The following is a 23,146-nucleotide window of genomic DNA, read 5'->3' as shown; positions in this document are numbered from 1 at the left end:
ATTAATCTTACTCTGAAACTTTTTGCTACACAATGTTACTTCATTATAGCAGTCATAATTAGTTATCTTATAGTTTTCTAAGAAGGGTGTTTTTAGAGCTAAATGTTTTCTAGATTATTTATAGTTTTTCATGAGGACAGACTTTTAAATGACCATCTTTGTACATAAAGTGTTTTCCCCATTGAAGCTTAGTTCCTTAGATGAGATGTTTAATATGATGCCTAGAAACTATCTTCGTATATAATCTTTCCAAATTTTTTTCTTGTTTTTTTTTTAATATAAGAAAATATCTAAAGGAGAAATACTAAATCATGGAGCTTAAACTTTATAAAGACTTACGATATATATTAATGTATTGATTCAGAAAGAGCTTGTACAAATTTATAACTTAGCTGGCCAGCTCCATGACTGTATTCCTCTCCACAGTGTCACACATTGGCACATATAATAGGTGAAAATGGTAATCTTGACTTTTGAACAATGAACTAGCTTATGGATGTGAAACTTCTTCTCTGGTCTTTTACCTAAAACCACACATAGTGTTTCCCTTTTTGGTGAATTTTAGTGTTTGTTTATGTCTTTGTTTTCTTTTGGGCCAACTTAAATTTAGTTCAGAATAACTTCCGTGGCAGCAGTTATTAAACTTTTTTGATCTCAGAACCCCTTCACATAAAATCTTAAAGTTACTGAAGTCTCCAAAGAGTTCTTGTTGCAGATATTTTATCTATTACACCCCTGGTGGCTCAGTGGTAAAGAACCTGCCTGCCAGTGCAGGAGGCAAGAGACGTGGATTCGATCCCTGGGTCAGGAAGATCCCCTGGAGGAGGGCATGGCAGTCCACTCCAGTATTCTTGCCTGGAGAATCTCAGGGACAGAGGAACCTGGCAGGCTACATACAGTCCATGGAGTTGCAAAGAGTCAGACATGGTTGAAGCAACTTAGCACACACATACATGCACAAATAATGTACAACGTGCTGCATGTGCTGTGCTTAGTCACTCAGTCATGTCCGACTCTGCAACCCTTTAGACTGTAGCCAGCCAGTCTCCTCTATCCATGCGAGTTTTCAAGCAAGAATACTGCAGTGGATTGCCATTTCCTTCTCCTGGGGATCTTCTTGACCCAGGGATTGAACCCATGTCTCCTGTGTCTCCTGCATTGCAGGCTAAGTCTTTACCCACTGAGCCATCAGGGAAGCCCAGTATAAATCAAAACTCAGAATTTTATATGTTTATTAATATAAAGATAACAATAAACTCATTACATGTTACTATAAATGACTTTTTTTCTAATGAAGAATAACTGTTTCCCATTCCACACCAAAAAAATCAGAAGAATGTCATTGTTTTCTTAGTTTTGTAAATCTCTTTAATGTCTGGCTTAATAAAAGACAGCTGGATTCTCTTACCTGCTTCTGCATTCAATCTGTTGTTGCTGTATGTTGTTCTGGTTTAAGTATATAGAGTAAATCTGGCCCCCATACAGACATATAGTTTGAAAAGAAAGTATTTTAATATCCTTTTTAAACAATAGTGGGTATTCTTCTTTGACCTTTGACAAATGGTAGTTTCCTAATGATTAGTGGAAATGTGTAATCTAAAACTGTATCAGTGAATTTTGGGAGCTGTATTACATCAGAAGTCACTGATAATGTCTTATAGTGTGAATGGATCTTTTACCCATGCATATGTTTATAACATCTTTATTTATCATTTGGAAAATACTAGTTCAGTAAGTAATTATTTCTTCCAGATTTTGAGCTATTTCATTATACAATATTATATATATATATATATATATATATATATATTCATATCACCACCAATCTCGAAAGTACTGAAGTATTGGGAAGCTATCAAGCACATGGTAGTAAATGAAAGTTTTCTAAAATTCTAATATTTACTTGAAATCTTGAATTTTTATTATTGGCAACAGGTATAATTATCAGTTATTTTCCTTGAAATGTCAAACTAACTTTCTTCACTTGAGAAATGTCTGTCAGATACTCAAGTCTGAATAGTCATAGTTTATTCAAGTGAAAATGGTGATCCATGGGGGAAAAAAGCTAGTGCAGTCTGCAAGTCACGTAGCTACTCAACTGCTTTCCATTCAGATAGTCATCCTACTTCAGAATGCAGCAGAAATGCTTTATGTGTATTTTGTCACACACGATATTAAAAAGACCTGTACTGAGGGACTGCAATTTAATAAAATTAATATTTTTATTGCTTCATTAAGGACATTTTTAAGGGAAACTGAATTTTTATTTGTTTTTTCTTGTGCATAGGTAGCAGTGAAAAATAGTACAGTTTGGTGCCACTGCTTTGATTCACGTTAAAGCATCAGAATCTTATCCATCATTGTTTTTGCACCATCAGCGCAGTTGTCAACACAGTGGGGAAAAAAACAAAGCAAATGCCAGTCCAGTACTATTATGAAAATGGTTTTGATTTGGAAAACTCCCTGAAAAGATCTTGAGTCTCATGCTCCAGGTCCTGTGGACCACATTTTCGAAACCACTGTTTTAATGAACATTGTCCCACGGACATTAATATTTCCTTTACAAGGAATGTTTCATGCACTGAGTATTTTTAGGAACTGTGTATGTACAGTATGCATTTTTTCAGCCTAATCAAAATTTTTTACATTAAACTCATTACTGTATTTCTGTACACTGTTCAGTTAAAAATCAGCTAAGAAAAAATTTGTGGTTATGTATGATAGAGGTAGAAGAGTAAAAACTAAATCCTTACCCTAAAATTGTTCTATTGGAGAACTTTATCAATATGATACTAAACAGATTTTTCTCAGACATTTTCATAAAGTGGTAATATTTATTGCATCTGTATTGTATAGTTTTCTCACTTTTAATTATTAGGCTTCTTTAATATAAAAAAGCATGCTAAAGATGTTTTGTTTTGCCCTTTTCAGCACAAAACGAGTGGATCATTCAAATACCAGATTAGCTTCCCAGCTTGATAGAAATCCAGGTAATAGCCCTATTTTTGAGTAAAGAAGCAAGTCTAAGGAATTTGTTATATTTGTACTTCACTGCCAACTTACTGGGAATCCTCTGTGGCATCCAGAGGTCATTTTTTTATTAACTAAATATCCTTTGCTATGTTTTACTTTAGCAAAGTGCATGTGAACTAGAGTATCTAAAATTTATATACTCATCCTTTATAAAATGTATTTTAAGAATGCTGATAAGCATAAAAACTGCCATTCAAAGGTTGTTCTTACACAGGTTAAAAAAGTAGAGCACGGTGAAAGTAAAACTGCTGAGGGGCATTGAAGAGTATGCAGTCTGAACTTTACTTATTAATATGTTTGCTTCTCTGCCTCCCCAGATGTTTAGATAAATGTTAATGTAATTTCATTTAGCTTATTGTATACAGAGAGGTCGTCTATAGGAGGCAAATAGCCACTCAAGGTAAGGCTTCATTGGGTGAGATTTTGGTGGTCATTACATGACTGAGCGACTGAACAGACAGACAGATCATTACCATTATCTAAACTTTGGGCCTATGGGCCTACCTATTACCTGTATTCTGGCACAGAAAGAGTGAGTCTCATTGTCCCAGCCATAAAAGATTAATGTATCAACCGGAATATCAGTGTATTAATCTACTAAAAGAAATATAGCTCCCCATAGACTGGAATATTTATTTTCATTGACTCACAGATTACTCAAGTACTCTGCTTGAGAAACTAAATTATAGTAATCAGATTGATTCATAATTATAAAATTGGATTAAGGAGAACTACTTATTTGATATTAATGACTGTGTTTATCATGTTCTGGTGGATGAAACAGCTGTCTCAACTCTGATATGTCCTTGGAAGGGGCTTGGAATGATGTTGCCTTCCTTTGTATCACAAAGACCCATGTCCTGAAGTAATACGCGCACTTTCATAATGACCAGACAGAGCATCAGATACAACTGTTTTATTGAAGTTTGAGCCTCGGCTTTCCTTTTTGTTTTGTTATTTAGTTAAGCTGAGTTTAAAATAAACATTTAGCTTAGTATATTTTGCCATTCTTTAGTTCTGTACTTTGGGCACCCATTTACAGATTATTGCTTTGGATGCACTACTTTTGAAGACACTCATCTCATTTATTAGGTGATGTTTTATTGTAATTTTTTTTTTCTTAAAGGATAACTAATGAATTTTTCTGGTTTCTTGTTGCTGTTACTATATATATAGGGTTTATTTCTGTTAAACTAATATTAGACATCTCAATATACAGTTGTTTTTTGTTTTGTTTTTAAGTGACCAACTTCTTTTTGTTTTGGACTGTCTTATTTGTCCAAATCTCATATTACTTAACTCCCTTCTTTTATCATTGTTGGGCTTCCCTGATAGCTCAGTTGGCTAAGAATTCGTCTGCATTGCAGGAGACCTGGGTTTGATCCCTGGTTGGGAAGATCCCCTGGAGAAAAGGATAGGCTACCCGCTCCAGTATTCTTGGGCTTCCCTTGTGGCTCAGCTGATAAAGAATCCGCCTGCCACGCAGGAGACCTGGGTTCAATCCCTGGGTTTGGAAGATCCCCTGGAGAAGGGAAAGGCTACCCACTATAGTACTCTGGCCTAGAGAATTCCAGGGACTGTATAGTCCATGGGTTGCAGAGTTGGACATGACTGAGAAACTTTTATCAGTGTGTCTTTTTGTTGTGGTTTTAAATTGCTTTTATCTTTTTCATTTCTCTTACATCGTTTTAGTTATAAGGCATAGTTAATTGAGCAGTGATAGAAAAGATCATGGTCTGCTAAAGAGGAGGAAATGACCTTAGATCTTATCTAAGATCTTATCTAATCCAATTCTTACATTTTATGGTTGGGAACCAGAGATTTAGAGAGGTTATGTGACTTCTAACTCTTAAGAAATTTTCCCATTGTCCTTTGTTTCATTTTTCTGTACAAAGTCTAAGGATATCTAAATATTGTCCTCCTTGTTAAAGAAATATAGATATAACCCTAACTGGAAATTAGTTATAATACTTGTAACAATCTTACTTGTAGATATAAAGGGGACTTAAAATAATTTAACATTTTTTAATCCCTTCTTATAGGATCAGATGACAACAATCTGAATTCCATCTTTTATGAGCATTTAACCCGATCCCTACAACACAGTCTATGTGGTGATTTACTCCTAGGACGGTGGGGAAACTATAGTACTGGGGACTGTTTCATTCTTGCCTCTGACTACCTCAATGCGTTAGTCCACCTTATAGAGATTGGAAATGGGCTGGTGACTTTCCAGCTGCGGGGACTTGAATTCAGAGGTAAGATATTAACCTTTAATTTCTATAATGTACTCCTGTGACATCTAAGTTTTAAGTGTTTACATCTCCAATAGGAAGTTATAAGATCTTTAGCCTTTGGATTTGTGGAAGGAGGAAAGCTATTAAAGACTAATTACTAGCTTTTTTCCAAATTTCACATTCAGAGAAGAACAATTGTTTGTAATATGCTCGGTATGTAAAGGTAGTATCTATAAGGTATAAATACACTTGTTTCCCTGATGATAGTGAATTTTTGTTCTGTGCTTGCCCTCTTGTTTGTCTCTTTGTGATTAGCTGCATATGTTCATTAGAGGCAGAGATTAGCTGAGTTACTTTCATGTGGTTGCCATGCCATTGTCTGCAACAGTTTTTTTTAATTGAGATGAAATTCACATAACATCGATTTTAAAGTGAACAAATCAGTGGCATTTAAGTACATTCATGATATTGCACAACCATCATCTCTGTCTAGTTCCAAAGCATTTTCATCATCCCCAAATACAACCTCACATCCATTAAGCAGTTACTCCCTCTTCCCCCGCCAGCCCTCAACAAGTTTGTATACTAACAAATGAAGCTATTTTTACACAGAAAATTGTACATTCAGAAACATATGGGCTTGACTTTATCAACTGCTATAAAGTGAATGTCTTGTAAGCAGAAATGAAAACTTATTTCATAGGAATTGAAGGAGTCCTATTAGTGCACATGTATCCAACCTAGCGAACATTTGGACTGGAAAGTTCTTAGAGAAAGCATTCAAGCAGTGTTTTGATCTATTCTAAGAAGTACCATAGGTATTTTTAACTTGAAACAGGAAATAAAGCATTTGTCTAAATAGAGGATCAAATTAGACCTATACCTTATAGCTTTATTTTTGCCATAGTATTGAATCAGAAAGTTTGTACCTTTTTCATGTAATATCTTTGTTAATGAGGCAAGTGCTTTTCTAAAGTTACTCCATTCATCAGAAATAAAATTTTACTTGTATAACTCTCAGGGTAGTAAATGTTAATGTTTGCTATTTATTTGTTATTTATTTGTAATCCATTCTCTCTCTCTTTTTCAAAATGTCCTGTTGTCTTATGATTTGTTCCTGACTCTCCATCAGAAGCTTGGGACCTTAATTCTGTCTCTTCTAGGATCTTAACCCACTGCTGTTCAAATTGAATGCAATTGGTCTTATCCAAAAGTTGGCACCCCCTTACCACTACAGATACCACTGCTGTAACTTCACTTTCTTTTAAAATTGCTGGCACCTGAAGATTTCACCTTTGCTTTTTAACTCTTTCTTTAACAAATATTTTGTGGGGAGGCTATTTTATCCAGCATTTCTGTGTGTGTGTGAATTGGAAAGGAGTCCTTCTTACTGCTCATTCCATCAGATTGGTCAGAAATGCTCCAAATCAAAAATAGATCCGAAATTTCATTCTCCCAGCCTTATTCTCTGGTACCAAATAGATTCAAATAAAATTTTGGATAAATCTTTTACATCCAAACTCTCATTAAAAACAACTCAAATCAGTATGGGAATGTAGTACTCATTAACTTTCTGAAAATGAAAATGTTAGTCATTCAGTCATGTCCAGCTCTTTGCAACCCCCTGAAATGTAGCCTGCCAGGCTCCTCTTTCCATTGAATTCTCCAGGCCAAAATACTGGAGTGGGTAGCCATTCCCTTCTCCAGGGGATCTTCCTGACCCAGGGAGCAAACCCAGATCTCCCACATGACAGGTAGATTCTTTACCATCTGAGCCACCAGGGAAGCCCCATGTTATTTTCTGAACTCATGTTGAGTTTCAGTAGCCAGGGGACCCTGTAATTCTTCATTCAGCCATAGTGATTCTTTTTCTTAAGGTGAATTCAGTTATGTCCTTTCCATGGTTAAAATTTTCAGTGGTTTTTTATTGTGTTTAAAGTAGAATTCAACCTCCTTACAGCAGCTGCAAGATCTGTCCTCTCCCAGCTTCTCCAGCTTACTTTATTAGCACCCTTCTCATCCACTCTAGCCATACCGGCCTTCCTTCAGTGTCCTAGCTATGCTGAATTCTTTACTAAGACCTTCTTATCACTCTCCTTTTGCCCAGAAAGTACCAGCCATCTCCTCTCCTCCCACCAATCTTCCACCTCTAGTTCCTTAATTATCTTTAATAATTAGAATAACTGTTAGAATTCTAATTTTATATTTGTTTGTGTTTATTTGTTTTTAGTTTATTTCTTCTGTAGCCAGGGGTTGGCAGACTTTTTCTGGAAAGAGCCAAGACAGTTAATAGTGTAGGCTTTTGTAGCCATGCACGTTCTCTGTTGCATGTTCTTTTATTTTTCTGTTAAACAACCTTTTAAAAATACCAAAACCACTGTTAGCTTAAATTTGGCCCAGGGCTGTATTTTGTAAACCTTTGCTGTAGATTATAAACTCCTCAAGGACAGGAATCCTATCTGCTTCATTTATCATCGTATATCCAGCACCTCTCACAGCACACCTGACCTGCCTCTTGAAAAACCTGTATGCAAGTCAGGAAGCAACAGTTAGAACTGGACATGGAACAACAGACTGGTTCCAGCTAGGAAAAGGAGTACATCAAGGCTGTATATTGTCACCCTACTTATTTAAGTTATATGTAGAGTACATCATGAGAAACACTGGACTGGAGGAAACACGAGCTGGAATCAAGATTGCCGGGAGAAATATCAATAACCTCAGATAGCCAGATGACACCACCCTTATGGCAGAAGGTGAGGAAGAACTAAAGAGCCTCTTGATGAAAGTGAAAGAGGAGAGTGAAAAAGTTGGCTTAAAACTTAATATTCAGAAAACAAAGATCATGGCATCTGGTCCCATCACTTCATGGGAGATAGATGGGGAAACAGTGGCTGACTTTATTTTTCTGGGCTCCAAAATCACTACAGATGGTGACTGCAGCCATGAAATTAAAAGATGGTTACTCCTTGGAAGGAAAGTTATGACCAACCTAGACAGCATATTAAAAAGCAGAGACATTACTTTGTCAACAAAGGTCCGTCTAGTCAAGGCTGTGGTTTTTCCAGTAGTCATGTATGGATATGAAAGTTGGACTGTGAAGAAAGCTGAGCACCGAAAAATTGATGCTTTTGAACTGTGGTGTTGGAGAAGACTCTTGAGAGTCCCTTGGACTGCAAGGAGATCCATCCAGTCCATCCTAAAGGAGATCAGTCCTGGGTGTTCATTGGAAGGACTGATGTTGAAGCTGCAACTCCAGTATTTTGGCCACCTGATGCAGAGAGCTGACTCATTTGAAAAGACTCCGATGCTGGGAAAGATTGAGGGCAGGAGGAGAAGGGGACGACAGAGGATTAGATGGTTGGATGGTGTCACCGACACAATGGACATGGGTTTGGGTGGACTCAGGGAGTAGGTGATGGACAGGGAGGCCTGGCGTGCAGTGGTTCATGGGATCACAGAGTCGGACACGACTGAGCGACTGAACTGAACTGGAGTACTAAACAGTATAGGTCATTAGCTTGGCCAAGCTTACCTCTTCAGTCTTATCATTCGTCATACACCACCACCACTAAGTGGGGCTAAATTTCATCACATCTTTTTTTCTCAGAGTAGCTTTTCAAATATACATGTTGTACATGTTCTGTTTAAAATAAAAAACGTATTATTACATCCCACTTATTTTTGTTATAATGTAACTTTAATATATCCTGGAGAAGGAAATGGCAACCCACTCCAGTAGGTTGCCATTTCCTTCTTGCCTGGAAAATCTCATGGACGGAGGAACCTGGTAGGCTACAGTTCATGGGGTCCCAAAGAGTTGGACACAACTAAGCGACTTCACTCACTTTTCAACTTTAATATATAGCTTTAAAATTAGCTATAATCCCTCTGTAGTCCTTATCATGTAAGGAATTTACAGATTAAATGAAAGTAAGACCACAGAACAAAATAAAATTAACATTAATGTGATGGGTGATATTTTGTTGGCATAGATGGCTGTGGCTCTAATTCTTCATTTAATCTGACTTTCTTTTTTTATTTCACAAATTCTCAGACCCAAATGTGCTGATACGCATTCTGATTCTCCAGAAGATGAATGTATACTATGCCTCTCTTCAGGAATGTCCTGCGGTTTGCAAATGGACAGTCTAAAGCAGATCCAACACATACTCTTAATTGCTATAAACTAAATGTGTTTTTATTTCAGAGTTTCTCATATCTTTGAAGTATTCTTTTTTCCACTTCATGTTTTACCCATTTGCTATAAGAACTTTCTTTCTCTGTCTCTCTCAGGTACTTACTGTCAACAACGGGAAGTGGAGGCCATTACCGAAGGTGTTGAGGAAGATGAAGGATTTTGCTGTTGTGAACCTGGCCATATTCCTCATGTGCTTTCATTTAACGCTGCATTTAGCCAGCGCTGGCTGGCTTGGGAGGTGATAGTCACCAAGTATATTCTAGAGGGCTATAGCATCACTGACAACAGTGCTGCCTCTATGCTTCAAGTCTTTGATCTTCGGAAAGTACTCACCACTTACTATGTCAAGGTAAGAGATGTGCCTCTTCAGAGCTTCTGGTGTCAGAGGCTCTTCTTTAAAAATATATATAGTTGTTTTAACTTGTGTCTTGCTTTTTCATAGCAATAGAAATTTTCTAGTATCCAATACAGTTAGTAAATTTTACCTATGAGGATCTTGCCATTTCTTTCTTCAGTGGAACTTAACTACATTTGTTCATTAATATTGTTATTAAAAACTATTACCTGTAGCACATCTCTTTTAGGCACTGTATTAAAGAATACATGCATGCATGCATGCATGTATACATACGCCTATATATCTCTTAACTAGTTCTCTAAAGGAATATTACATTCCTGTTCTACAAATAAACAAGTTACTGATCGAAAGTTAACTTGGTCACAATCCTCTAACTAGCAAGTGAAATCAGGGATTTAGAACCCAGTTTTGACTGACTCCTTAGCCCTTGCTGTTAACCACTGCTTTCAGAAATCTGAATGAAAGTATTGTATGATTTGGGAGGTCCCCCAAAACACCATCACATTTGACACCATTGCAATTTCAGGGTCTCTGAGACCACAGTCAAGTTCATTAATTTGTTAGAAGGACCCTCAGAACTCAGCAAAGCCATCATCCTCATGGTTAGAATGTATTACAGTGGAAGGATACAGAGTAAAGTCTGCCCAGGAAAGAAGCACATAGGGCAAAGTCTAGAGACCCTAAGGCATGAACTTGCAGTTGTCCTCTCCCAGTGCACTTGTGCAGACAATGTTTATTCCTCCCAGAAACAACTGAGGCAATACAGAGTGTTGCCAGCCAGGGATGCTCACCTTATCACCTGAGCCTCAGTGTGCAGAGTTTTCATTGACACACAACCATTTAGATTTGCTCGCCCATCCACATCACCAGCCTTAATCTCCAGATCCTATAGAGTTCATGGTTCTAAGCCTCCAAGTAAATAAAGACTCTCTTATGAGGCAGGACATTGCAAGGGATTAGAGTTGAACTCCCAGAACCCAAGTGCAAAGGCCAAACCTCTCTTTGAGCAAGGTTAGTGTTTTACTGCACAGGTATTCTGTTTTTTGCTAAAAATTTCACAGATATACAACATGGTTATCGCTAGAGGTTTATAGGCAAAGCCAGCATTTTCAAGAGGAAAACATATGCTAAATCTTCATGATTCATGTGTTATTACTTCTGTGTACCAACTTATTTGTGTTGATTGGTTGGGTTGAAGCCTGAATCTTCTGTTTAATTAATGTTTGGTTAAACCCAACCTCAGGAAGCTAAAGAGATTGAATTTACAACATTTTTTATTAATAACATGTGTGTGTGTGGCCTTTCCTATCTCTATGTGTTTCTATTGCTTTATTTATTAGTTATATTTTTATGAGTTGACATAAAATCACAAGATAGCTTAAAGTTCTGTGAGAAATTTCTCAAAATACACCACAATAAAGGTTTTTCACCTCTCTTAAAAGATCGTAAATTCAGTAGATTGGAATTGTTTTGGGACTATTTTAAAGTTAGTAAACTAATGTCACTTTGATTCATATTATCAGTATAAACAATTAATTTAATGAGATATTGGTGTTAATTCAGATTGTGATTTAGCCTGAGGTGTTTTTTTAAAATCTTTTTTCTCATTAGGGTATCATTTATTATGTTACAACCTCTTCTAAACTAGAAGAATGGCTAGCTAACGAGACGATGCAGGAAGGACTGCGTCTGTGTGCCGATCGAAATTATGTTGATGTGGATCCAACATTTAATCCAAACATTGATGAAGACTATGACCATCGACTGGCAGGCATATCCAGGGAGAGTTTCTGTGTGATTTACCTCAGCTGGATAGAGTACTGCTCTTCCCGAAGAGCAAAGGTGGGTGATTTACCTCAGCTGGATAGAGTGCAGCTCTTCCCGAAGAGCAAAGGTGGGTGATTTACCTCAGCTGGATAGAGTACTGCTCTTCCCGAAGAGCAAAGGTGGGTGATTTACCTCAGCTGGATAGAGTGCAGCTTTTCCCAGAGAGCAAAGGTGGGTGATTTACCTCAGCTGGATAGAGTGCAGCTCTTCCCAAAGAGCAAAGGTGGGTGATTTACCTCAGCTGGATAGAGTGCAGCTCTTCCCAGAGAGCAAAGGTGGATGGTTTACCTCAGTTGGATTGCGTGCAGCTCTTCCTGAAGAGCAAAGGTGGGTGATTTACCTCAGCTGGGTAGAGTATAGCTCTTTCCAAAGAGGAAAGAATACCTCTATTCGTTATTATGTCAGTTTTTCTAGATTTTCTCCTTTAAACTATCTGCATAAGAGGACCTGTGTGGTTCATAATGGTTGGGCCAAACCAGCTCTATCAAAGCAGATTAGAAGGAGAAGCCTCCCTCGTTCTTTGACCTGCAGTGTCACAGTCTCACTGTCTGAATAGCACTGCGTCTACCTGTGCATACACATACATATAGGTTGTAGATTACATGTAGAACCTTCTTAAAGACTGCATTTTGGAGCACCTCCAGCCCCAAGTCCCCAAACACACATACCAGACTTATGGATAATTAATATCTTTGTCCCAAATCCAAAGTCTACTACTATTACTAAGTCACTTAAGTCGTGTCCGACTCTGTGCGACCCCATAGACAGCAGCCCACCAAGCTCCCCTGTCCCTGGGATTCTCAAAGCAAGAATGCTGGAGTGGGTTGCCATTTCCTTCTCCAATGTGCAAAAGTGAAGTCGCTCAGTTGTGTCTGACCCTCAGCGACCCCGTGGACTGCAGCCTTCCAGGCTCCTCCGTCCATGGGATTTTCCAGGCAAGAGTACTGGAGTGGGGTGCCATTGCCTTCTCCAAAGTCTAGACCAGTGCTAATACAATCTTCCACAATGATGGGAACATTCTGTGTTGTTCCAGTATCGTAACTACTAACCCCTCACATACGGTGGATTATGAGACACTTGAAATGTAGTCGGTATGACTAAGGAAATGAATTTTTAAGTTTTATTTAATTTTAATTGATTTAAATTTAACAACTCATATAGGATAATGACTACCATACTAGACAGTATTCATCTAGATTATTGACTTTAAAATGTTAACATGGATAAAAATGATATAGGAATGAGTAAAAACACAGGTTCCTGGGCCTTGCCTGTGAGATTCTAATTCTGTAAGTCTAGGCTGGGAACCCAAAATCTGTATCATGCTGGGTGATTGTACTTTCAGTTCAGTTCAGTCACTCAGTCATGTCCAACTCTGTGCAACCCCATGAATTGCAGCACTCCAGGCCTCCCTGTCCATCACCAACTCCTGGAATTTACTCAGACTCACGTCCATCGAGTCAGTGATGCCATCCAGCCATCTCATCCTCTGTCGCCCCCTTCTCCTTCTGCCCCCAATCCCTCCCAGGATGAGAGTCTTTTCCAATGAGTCAACTCTTCGCATCAGGTGGCCAAAATACTGGAGTTTCAGCTTCAGCATCATTCCTTCCAAAGAAATCCCAGGGCTGATCTCCTTCAGAATGGACTGGTTAGATCTTCTTGCAGTGCAAGGGACTCTCAAGAGTCTTCTCCAACACCACTTAGGTGGTTCTTAATCCATACTTCAGAACAACCTGTCTTACCCTAAAGGAAGGGTGAGTTGTAGACTTCTCCAACTACTGTTTTCCTGCTGGGCCTCATGGCTCTTTGGCAGTGTTGCTCCTGATTAGACGCCATGTACAATAACCACAGTACCAAGGCCTGTGATCCCAAAGCTAACCCCTCTATCACTATTGCTTCCCAAGCAAAAGTCTTGTGTAGTTGAACCATTGGTATCCTGTGTACAGGTTTATTCTGTATCATGGAGCATAGGGAGCCAGTTTGACAACCAGTGCCTGTATTGTGGTCTGGGATGTACACGCTGATGGACTTTTAAGTGTGATACCTTGTTTAGTCCTTCTTTTACAGCTACTCAATTAGAGTAAGGCATGCCATCATATCAGCCCGTTTCTCTTCACTTCATCAATAAGAAAGGGAGCATCCTATAATTCCCCTCCGAACAGTGACCTTTGAGCTTTTATATTGGATGCACAGTAGATACTGAGCAGAGTAGCATATTTTTAAAGAAGGACCAAGGAATAGAATAAAATAACCTCAAAAGAGCTCAGGAAAAGGGTCAGTGGACAATGTCTGGAAATAGAGAACCTCAAAGCTTACCATCTCTTCTTTCAAACACATAACATTTGTGGGTTTTTTTTTTTTTTTCCCATAAATGAAATATACCTAAAATGCTTTGCATGCTACTCTCAAATCCTTGGACTTATTTCTTGGGGCAACAGGGGACAGGGAGTGATCATATTATTCAAATAGCCTTTCTCTGGCTTAGACTGTATTGGTTACTTTTGTTTAACTGTGGTTGTCTGGGCTAGGAGCTCATTGTCTTCCCACTCAGAAACAGGCTCCATTCTTTCTAAATTTAAGGAATACATAAACTCTTAGAGATTATTGCTGAGGTCATAGATATATAATAGCTCAAGGAAGTCATTCTCTTAATTCCTAATAAATCATATTCAAAACGTTTGCCTCCAAACGTAGGTATCTCCAGTCTCTTCTGAGAGCTTTCTGTCCCTAGGTCATTATGGCTTATAGTCTACTCTTGTAGTCCCCTTTAGAAGAAAATTGTCAGGAAAGATAATTCCTTCATGCTCCCATTTTTTTTAAGTTGAACAATATTATCCCTACCTCCTTAGAACCATGCATTCTGTTTTCTGAGTCATCATGCCCGGAAGAGCCTCTTCACAGGGACGTTAATTAAAGCAGAAAAGTTTGCTGACTCTAGATTGTTGTACCCTCACTTGAATGTTAATAAAGTTGCCTTCAGACGTTCTGCCCCCATAGTTTTCCTTCCAAGATAGTTTTCTAAGTTGCATGTTGTACAAAAATAAAAACTCATTCTTTGCACCTTCTCTCATTATATGTATTCTTGGAGGAAATAATCTTTCATACAGTAGCTGTACCTGTCTTCTAAAGAGCTTGAAATAATGTTTTTGTAAGTGTGGCCCTGGATTAACTGCATTAAAGCCACCTGGAACACTAGACTCAGAGAAGGCGATGGCACCCCTCTCCAGTACTCTTGCCTGGAAAATCCCAGGGATGGAGGAGCCCGGTAGGCTGCAGTCCATGGGGTCGCGAAGAGTTGGACACGACTTCACTTTCACTTTCATGCATTGGAGAAGGAAATGGCAACCCACTCCAGTGTTCTTGCCTGGAGTATTCCAGGGACTGGGGAGCCTGGTGGGCTGCCGTCTATGGGGTCGCACAGAGTCAGACACGACTGAAGCGACTTAGCAGCAGCAGCAGCAGCAGCAGCACACTAGACTGCAAGGACTTCTCAGCTTGACTTCGCTTCCTGCTTCTTAAATGACCGTAGTTTTCTTTCACCTTTGTTAGTGTTAGCAACCAGTCTGAGAATTTCTAATTCAGTTGAGGATATAAGACACATGCCTTCTCCAGCCATAACAAAAAGCTACTATGGTCTAACCAATTTTTTTTTTTCTTTTGAGTACGTTAGCAACGCGGCTACACTTCCTCTGGCTTGCATTGTTTCTGATGAGATGTCTGTAGTCATTCTTATCTTTGCTGTTCTGTACAAATAATAAAGGCGCATCTCAGAGATACGGCAGGTTTCATTCCAGACAACCACAATAAAGTAAATATCACAGTAAAACAAGTCACACAAATTGTTTGGTTTCCCAAACAGTTGTGAATATTATGTTTACATTTTAGTAAGTGCCCTTTTAGGCTATTTGCATCAGATGACCAGTATCTTGGACATGTGATGCAAACGGCCAACTCATTGTAAAAAATCCCTGATGCTGGGAAACATTGAGAGCAGAAGAGGGTGGTCAGAGGATGAGATGGCTGGATGGAATCACCAAGGCAGTGGACGTGAACTGGGCAAACTTCAGGGGATGGTGAGGGACAGGGATGCCTGGCATGCTTCAGTCCATGGGGTCACAAAGAGTTGAACACAACTGGGCGACTGAACAACAACATATCAAGTGTGTGATTACATTATGTAAAAAATGTAATGATGTACATTACTTAATTTAAAAATACTTTATTCCTTAAAAAATGCTGGTCATCATCTGAGCCTTCAGCAAATCACAATCTTTTTGCTGGTGGACAGTTTGAAATATTTTGAGAATTACCAAAATGTGACCCAGGGACATAAAGTGAGCAAGTGCTATTAGAAAAAAATGGTGCCAGTAGACTTGCTTGAAACAAGGTTGCCAGAAACCTTCAGATTAAAAGAAAAAAAAAAAGGTATCTGCAAAGCACAATAAAGCAAAGTGCAGTAAAACACCATATACTGGTATGTGTCACGTAACAATGTGGGGTTTTTTTCCCCCCACTAGCTCATTTTTAAGATTTTTCTTTTCATCACTAGTTTAAGCAGTTTATGCTGTTTTCTTCATGTTTCTTGTTCTTGGAACTCATTGAGCTGCTTGAATCCCTAGGTGTGTATCATTTTCATCAGATTTGGGAATATTTCAGTTATTGTTTTCTCAAAATGTTTTTCTGTTTTCCTCCTTCCCTTTGTGGGGGAACTCCAATTACATTTATATTGGGCTGCCTAAAGTTATTCTACCCACTCCAGTATTCTTGCCTGGAGAATCCTATGGACAGAGGAGCCTGGTGGGCTACAGTCCATGGGGTCGCAAAGAGTTGGACACGACTGAGTGACTTAACTAACTAAAGTTGTTCTGTGACTGCTGATGCTCTGTGGTTTCTTTTTTTCAGTCTTTATGTTTAATTTTGTGTAATTTCTGTTGATATATATTTAGATCATTTATTTTTTCTTCTGCATTAATATCATTAATCTCATCCAGTGTATTTTTTCTATTCTCAGACAGTGCATTATTTTTTAATCTCCTGAGGTTTAATTTGTGTTTTTATATAGACCTTCCATGTCTCTACTTAGCACCCTATCATTCCTCTGTCTTTTTGAATGTATGGAATACAGTTACAATAACTGTTAATATCCTTGTTCACTAATTCTAACATCTGTATCATTTCTGGGTCAATTTTGATTGACTGGTTGATTATTTTTCTAATTGTGGGTTCTATCTTCCTGCTACTTTTGCATGCCTGACAATTTTTGATCGAGTGCTAGACTTTGTGAACTTTGCCTTGATGAGGCTGGATATTTTTGTATTCCTATAAATATTTTTTTCTTTAAGTGTTTTTTTTAAATGTAGACCATTTTTTAAGTCTCTATTGAACTTGTTACAATATTGCTTATGTTTTATGTTTTAGTTTTTTGGCCATGAGGCATGTGGGATCTCAGCTCCCAGACCAGGGATTGAACCCTGACCCCCTGCATTAGAAGGCAAAGTCTTAACCACTGAGCCACCAGGGAAGTCCCTAAATACATTTTTTTTAATCTTTAAAAATTTATTTGGCCGCACTGGGTCTTCATTGCTGCACATGGGCTTTCTCTAATTGCGGCAAGTGGAGGCTACTCTCTAGTTATAGTGCACAGGTTTCTCATTGTGCTGCCTTCTTCTATTGCAGAGCACAGACTAGGGTGCAGAGGTTCAGTTGTTGCAACTCCAGGGCAAGCCGGCTCAGTTGTGGCTCATGGGCTTAGTTGCCCCACAACATGTGGGATCTTCCCAGACCAGGGATCATACTAATGTCCCTGTTTGCTACATTGGCAGATGGAGTCTCAACCATTGGACCACCAAAGAAGCCTCCTGTAAATACTTTTGAACTTTGTTCTGTGACAATTAAATTCCTTGGGGACAATTTGATCTTTTCAGGGTTTACTTTTAAGCTTTATTAGGAGGGACCAAAGCAGCCTTTAGTCTGGGGCAATTTTTTTTTCCCATTACTGAGACAGTATTCTTTTGAGCACTGTAGCTAATCACAGAACTTTCCATTCTTGTCTGCATTTTTCTGTTGGTTTTTCCCTTGGGCTTGGCTCATGTGCTTATAAGTAATCTGCTGAACTCAAAAAAGGGACCTTCTGCCGGTCTCCAGAGCTTGCTCCCTGTGTAGCTATCTCCTTCTTGGCACTGTGCCCTGCAAAACTCTAGCTACCTTGACCTTCCCAGACGTCTTCCCAACCTGGAGGTCGCTAGGCTCCTGAATTCCTCTTCTTCATACCATGGCCTGGAAATGCTTATAGGGCCACCTCATTTGTTTCCCAGAGATTAGTATCCAGTGTCTCAATATATTTTTTTCTTGGTCATTTCAGGTGTATGGGTGTTGTTGTTTGGTTGCTAAGTCCTGTCCAACTCTTTGCAACGCCATGGACTGCAGCACGCCAGTCTCCTCTGTCCTCCACTATCTCTTGCTCAGATTCATGTCCATTGAGTCGGTGATGCTATCTAACCATCTCATCTTCTGCCGCCCCCTTCTCCTGTTGCCTTCAATCTTTCCCAGCTTCAGGATCTTTTTTTTTTTAAGTTATTTATTTTTTACTGAAGGATAATTGCTTCACAGAATTTTTTTGTTTTCTGACAAACGTCAACATGAATCAGCCATAGGTATATGTATATCCCCTCCCTCCCATCTCCCTCCCCATCCCACCCCTCTAGGTTGATACAGAGCCCCTGTTTGAGTTTCCTGAGCCACACAGCAAATTCCTGTTGACTATCTATTTTACATAGGGTAATGTTACTGGTGTTCCATATGTCTCACTCTCTCCTTCCCTCTTCTCATGTCTGTAAGTCTATTCTCTGTGTCTATTTCTCCACTGTTGCCCTGTAAATAAATTCTTCAGTACCATTTATCTGGATTCCGTATATATCCATTAGAATATATAGAAAATATATATATATGTTTATATTTTATCTATGTATAAATATATAGATATTTATTTATCTTTCTCTTTCTGACTTACTTCACTCTGTATAGTAGGTTCTAGGTTCATCCACCTCATTAGAACTGACTCAAATGCATTTCTTTTTATGGCTGAGTAATATTCCATTGTGTGTATGTACCACAGCTTCTTTATCCATTCATCTGTTGATGGACGTCTAGGTTGCTTCCATTTTCTAGTTATTGTAAATAGTGCTGCAACGATCAATGGGATACATGTGTATTTTTCAATTTTGGTTTCCTCAGGTTATATGCCTAGGAGTGGGATTGCTGGTTCATATGGTGGTTTTATTCCTAGTTTTTTAAGGAATCTCCATACCGTCTTCGACAGTGGCTGTATCAATTTACATTCCCACCAACAGTGCAAAAGCATTCCCTTTACTCCACACCTGCATCATTTATTGTTTGTAGACTTTTTGATGATGGCCATTTCATGTGTTTGTTAGTCATCTGTATTTCTTTGGAGAAATGTCTGTTAAGGTCTTTTTCCCACTTTTTGATTGGGTTGTTTGTTTTCCTGATACTGAGTTGTATGAGCTGCTTGTATATTTTGGCAATTAATCCTTTGTCAGTCCCATTCTGAGGAGAAAATAATGTCTTTTCACCTTGCTTAGTTTCCTTTGCTGTGCAAAAGCTTTTAAGTTTAATCAGGTCCCACTTGTTTACTTTTGTTTTTATTTCTGTTACTCTAGGAGGTGGATCATAGAGGATCTTGCTTTGATTTATGTCATCAAGTGTTCTGCCTATGTTTTCCTCTAAGAGTTTTATAGTTTCTGGTCTTATATTTAGGTCTTTAATCCATTTTAAGTTTATCTTTGTATAAGGTGTTAGGAAGTGTTCTAATTTCATTCTTTTACGTATAGCTGTCCTGTTTTCCCAGCAGCATTTTATTGAAGAGGCTGTCTTTGCCCCATTGTATATTCTTGCCTCCTTTGTCAAAAATAAGGTACCCATAGTTGCATGGGTTTATTTCTGGGCTTTCTATCTTATTTCATTGCTCCATATCTGTTTTTGTGCCGGTGCCAAACTGTCTTGATGACTGTAGCTTTGTATTATAATCTGAAGTCAGGAAGGTTGATTCCTCCAGCTCCATTCTTCTTTCTCAGGACTGCTTTGGCTATTCGGGGTCTTTTGTGTTTCCATATGAATTGTGAAATTTTTTGTTCTAGTTCTGTGAAAAATGCCATTGGTAATTTGATAGGGATCACATTAAATCTGTAGATTGCTTTTGGTAGTATAGTCATTTTCACAATATTGATTCTTCCTACCCAGGAACATGGAATATCCCTCCAACTGTTTATGTCATCATTGATTTCTTTCATTGCTGCTGCTGCTGCTAAGTTGCTTCAGTCGTGTCCTACTCTGTGTGACCCCATAGACGGCAGCCCATGAGGCTCCCCTGTCCCTGGGATTCTCCAGGCAAGAACACTGGAGTGGGTTGCCATTTCCTTCTCCAATGCATGAAAGTGAAAAGTGAAAGTGAGGTCACTCAGTCATGTCCGACTCTTAGCGACCCCATGGACTGCAGCCCACCAGGCTCCTCCATCCCTGGGATTTTCCAGGCGAGAGTACTGGGGTGGGGTGCCATGGCCTCCTCCTGACTGTAATTGCACCAGACTGAATATAACATGCACTTTATGATATACAAGGACTTCCCTGGTGCTCAGAGAGTAAAGCGTCTGTCTACAATGCGGGAGACCCGGGTTGGGAAGATCCCCTGAAGAAGGAAATGACAATCCACTCCCGTACTATTGCCTGGAAAATCCCATGGACAGAGGAGCCTGGTAGGCTACAGTCTATGGGGTCACAAAGAGTCAGACATGACTGAACGACTTCACTTTCACTTTATATGCCATAAAACCACTGTCATGTTTTCATTGGCATTTGTTTCTAGAAATATTTTTATTTCCCTTTTGATTTCTTCAGTAACCTGTTGGTTATTTAGAGATGTGTTGTTTAATCTCCATGTGTTTTTGTTTCTTACAGTTTTTTTCTTGTAATTGATAATCTAGTCTCATAACATTGTGGTTGGAGAAGATGCTTGATAGGATTTCAATTTTCTTAAATTTACTGAGATTTGATTTGTGACCCAAGATGTGGTCTATCCTGGAGAATGTTCCTTGTGCACTTGAGAAGATGTATTCTTCTGCATTTGGATGGAATGTCCTGAAGATGTCAATGAGATCCATCTCATCTAATGTATCATTTAAAACTTGTGTTTCTTATTAATTTTCTGTTCTGATGATCTGACCATTGATACGAGTGGGATGTTAAAGTCTCCTATTATTATTGTGTTACTGTCAGTTTCTCCTTTTATGTCTGTTAGTGTTTGTCTTACGTATTGAGGTGCTCCTATATTGGGTGCATAGATATTTACAGTTGTTATGTTTTCCTCTTGGATTGATCCCGCCATCATTTTGTAGTGTCCTTCCATATCTCTTGTAAGCTTTATTTTGGTCTGTTTTGTCTGATATGAAGATTTCTACTCCAGCTTTCTTTTGCTTCCCATTTGCATGGAATATATTTTTCCATCCTCTCACTTTCAGTCTATATGTGTCTTTAGGTCTAAAGTGGATTTCTTGAGGACAGCATATAATATGCGTCTTGTTTTTGTATCCATTCAGCCAGTCTGTGTCTTTTGGTTGGAGCATTTAATCTATTTACATTTAAAGTAATTATTGATATATATGTTCCTATTACCATTTTCATAATTGTTTGGGGTTGATTTTGTAGATCTTTTCTCTTCTCTTATTTCTTGGCTGTCTAAGTCCCTTTAACATTTGTTGTAAAGCTAATTTGGTGGTACTGAATTCTGTTAACTTTTGCTTGTCTGAAAAGCTTATTTCTCCATCAGTTTTGAATGAGATCCTTGCTGAGTACAGTAATCTTGGTTGTAGATTTTCCCTTTCAGTACTTTAAATATATCTTGCCATTCTCTTCTGGCCTGCAGTTTCTGCTGAAAGATCAGCTTAAGTGTATGGGGTTTCCCCTGTATGTTACTTGTTGCTTCTCCCTTGCTGCTTATAATTATTTCTTTGCATTTAGTCTTTGTTAGTTTGATTAGTATGTGTCTTGGTGTGTTTCTCCTTAGGGTTATCCTGTATGAGACTCTTTGCACCTCTTGGACTGGATTGACTGTTTCTTTTCCATCTTGGGGATATTTTAAACTATAATCTCTACAGAAATTGTCTCATACCCTTTATTTTTCTCTTCTTCTGGGACCCCTATAATTCGAATGTTGGTGCGTTTAATATTGTCCCAGAGGTCTCTGAGACTATCCTCAGTTCTTTTCATTCTTTTTACTTTATTCTGCTCTTCAGAAGTTATTTCCACCATTTAATCTTCCAGCTCATTGATTCGTTCTTCTGCCTCAGGTATTCTGCTATTGATTCCTTTTAGAGTATTTTTAATTCCCGTAATTGTGTTGTCTCTGTATGTTTATTCTTTAATTCTTCTAGGTCTTTGTTAATTGATTCTTGCATTTTCTCCATTTTGTTTTCAAGGTTTTTGATCATCTTTACTATCATTATTCTGAATTCTTTTTCGATAGTTTGCCTATTTTCTCTTCATTTATTTGGGCTCCTGTGTTTCTGGTTTGTTCCTTCATTTGTGTAGTATTTCTCTGCCTTTTTTTTTTAACTTACTGTATGTGAGGTCTCCTTTTCTAGGCTTCAAGGAAAGTTGAAGTCTTTCCTTGAAGAAAGTTGAATTCTTTCTTCCTTTTGGTTTTTGCCCTCCTGAGGTTGGTCCAGTGGTTTGTGTAGGGTGAGATTTATGCTGAGTTTTTGTTTGTTTGCTTGTTTTTCCTCTGATGGGCAAGGCTGAGTGAGGTGGTGATCCTGTCTGCTGGTGATTTTTGTATTTTTGTTTTGTTTGTTGTTTAGATGAGGTGTCCTGCACAGGGTGCTATGGGTGATGCTGGGTCTTTTATTCACATGGTTTCATTTATGTTGAGTTCTATTTGATACTCCCTAGAGTCACTGCTGTCACAGTCCTTTCCCTGGGAGTCACAGTCCACCTTACCTCCCTAGGATGCCCTCTAACACTGTGCTGATCTCTGGACCTGCTGTGGTGGCAGCTCAGACTCTAATCTGGTCCTACTTCTGTGTGTTCTTGCCTTCAATGTCCACAGCTATCAGAACTAGTGTGTTTTCTTTTGTGGGAACTCTCAATGACCTCTTATGTCATAGACAACAGTCTGCCTAGTTGACTGTATGGATTTAATCTGCAGCTTGTGCAGCTGGTGGGAAGGTTTTGGGTCTTCTTCCTTCGCCACATTGCCCCTGGATTTCAATTGTGGTTTTATTTCCACCTCTACATGGGGGTCATCCACTGGAGTTTGTTCCTGAGGCTGCCCTGGAGGACTTGGGTTTGCCCCTGTGAGGTCCAGGTGTGGAGGTGGTGCAGCTGGTTGGGTCACAGGAGTTCTGGCAGCACCAGGCACTCAGGGGAATTGGTACTAGGGCAGCAGGAAATATAGTGCTCTATAAGGGTATGGCAACC

The 23,146-nt window shown here is 38.8% G+C and overlaps 1 protein-coding gene across 2 annotated transcripts in view; it reads left to right on the top strand.

The window, feature by feature from the left end:
• The window catches only part of PCNX1 (pecanex 1), a 184,813-nt gene that overhangs the window by 144,241 nt on the left and 17,426 nt on the right, over window positions 1–23,146 (top strand). For both annotated transcript variants that reach the window (XM_068961318.1, XM_068961307.1), the window contains 4 exons: window positions 2,932–2,990; window positions 5,076–5,291; window positions 9,567–9,820; window positions 11,441–11,671. In XM_068961318.1, the coding sequence (XP_068817419.1) occupies window positions 2,932–2,990; window positions 5,076–5,291; window positions 9,567–9,820; window positions 11,441–11,671 (760 nt within the window). The remainder of the gene's footprint in view (window positions 1–2,931; window positions 2,991–5,075; window positions 5,292–9,566; window positions 9,821–11,440; window positions 11,672–23,146) is intronic.

This window comes from Capricornis sumatraensis, chromosome 2 (genome assembly GCF_032405125.1).
Source record: "Capricornis sumatraensis isolate serow.1 chromosome 2, serow.2, whole genome shotgun sequence".
NCBI classification, from domain to species: Eukaryota; Metazoa; Chordata; class Mammalia; order Artiodactyla; family Bovidae; genus Capricornis; species Capricornis sumatraensis.
The sequence above is the reverse complement of the archived record's forward strand: the minus strand, read 5'-3'. Positions and strand labels throughout refer to the sequence as shown.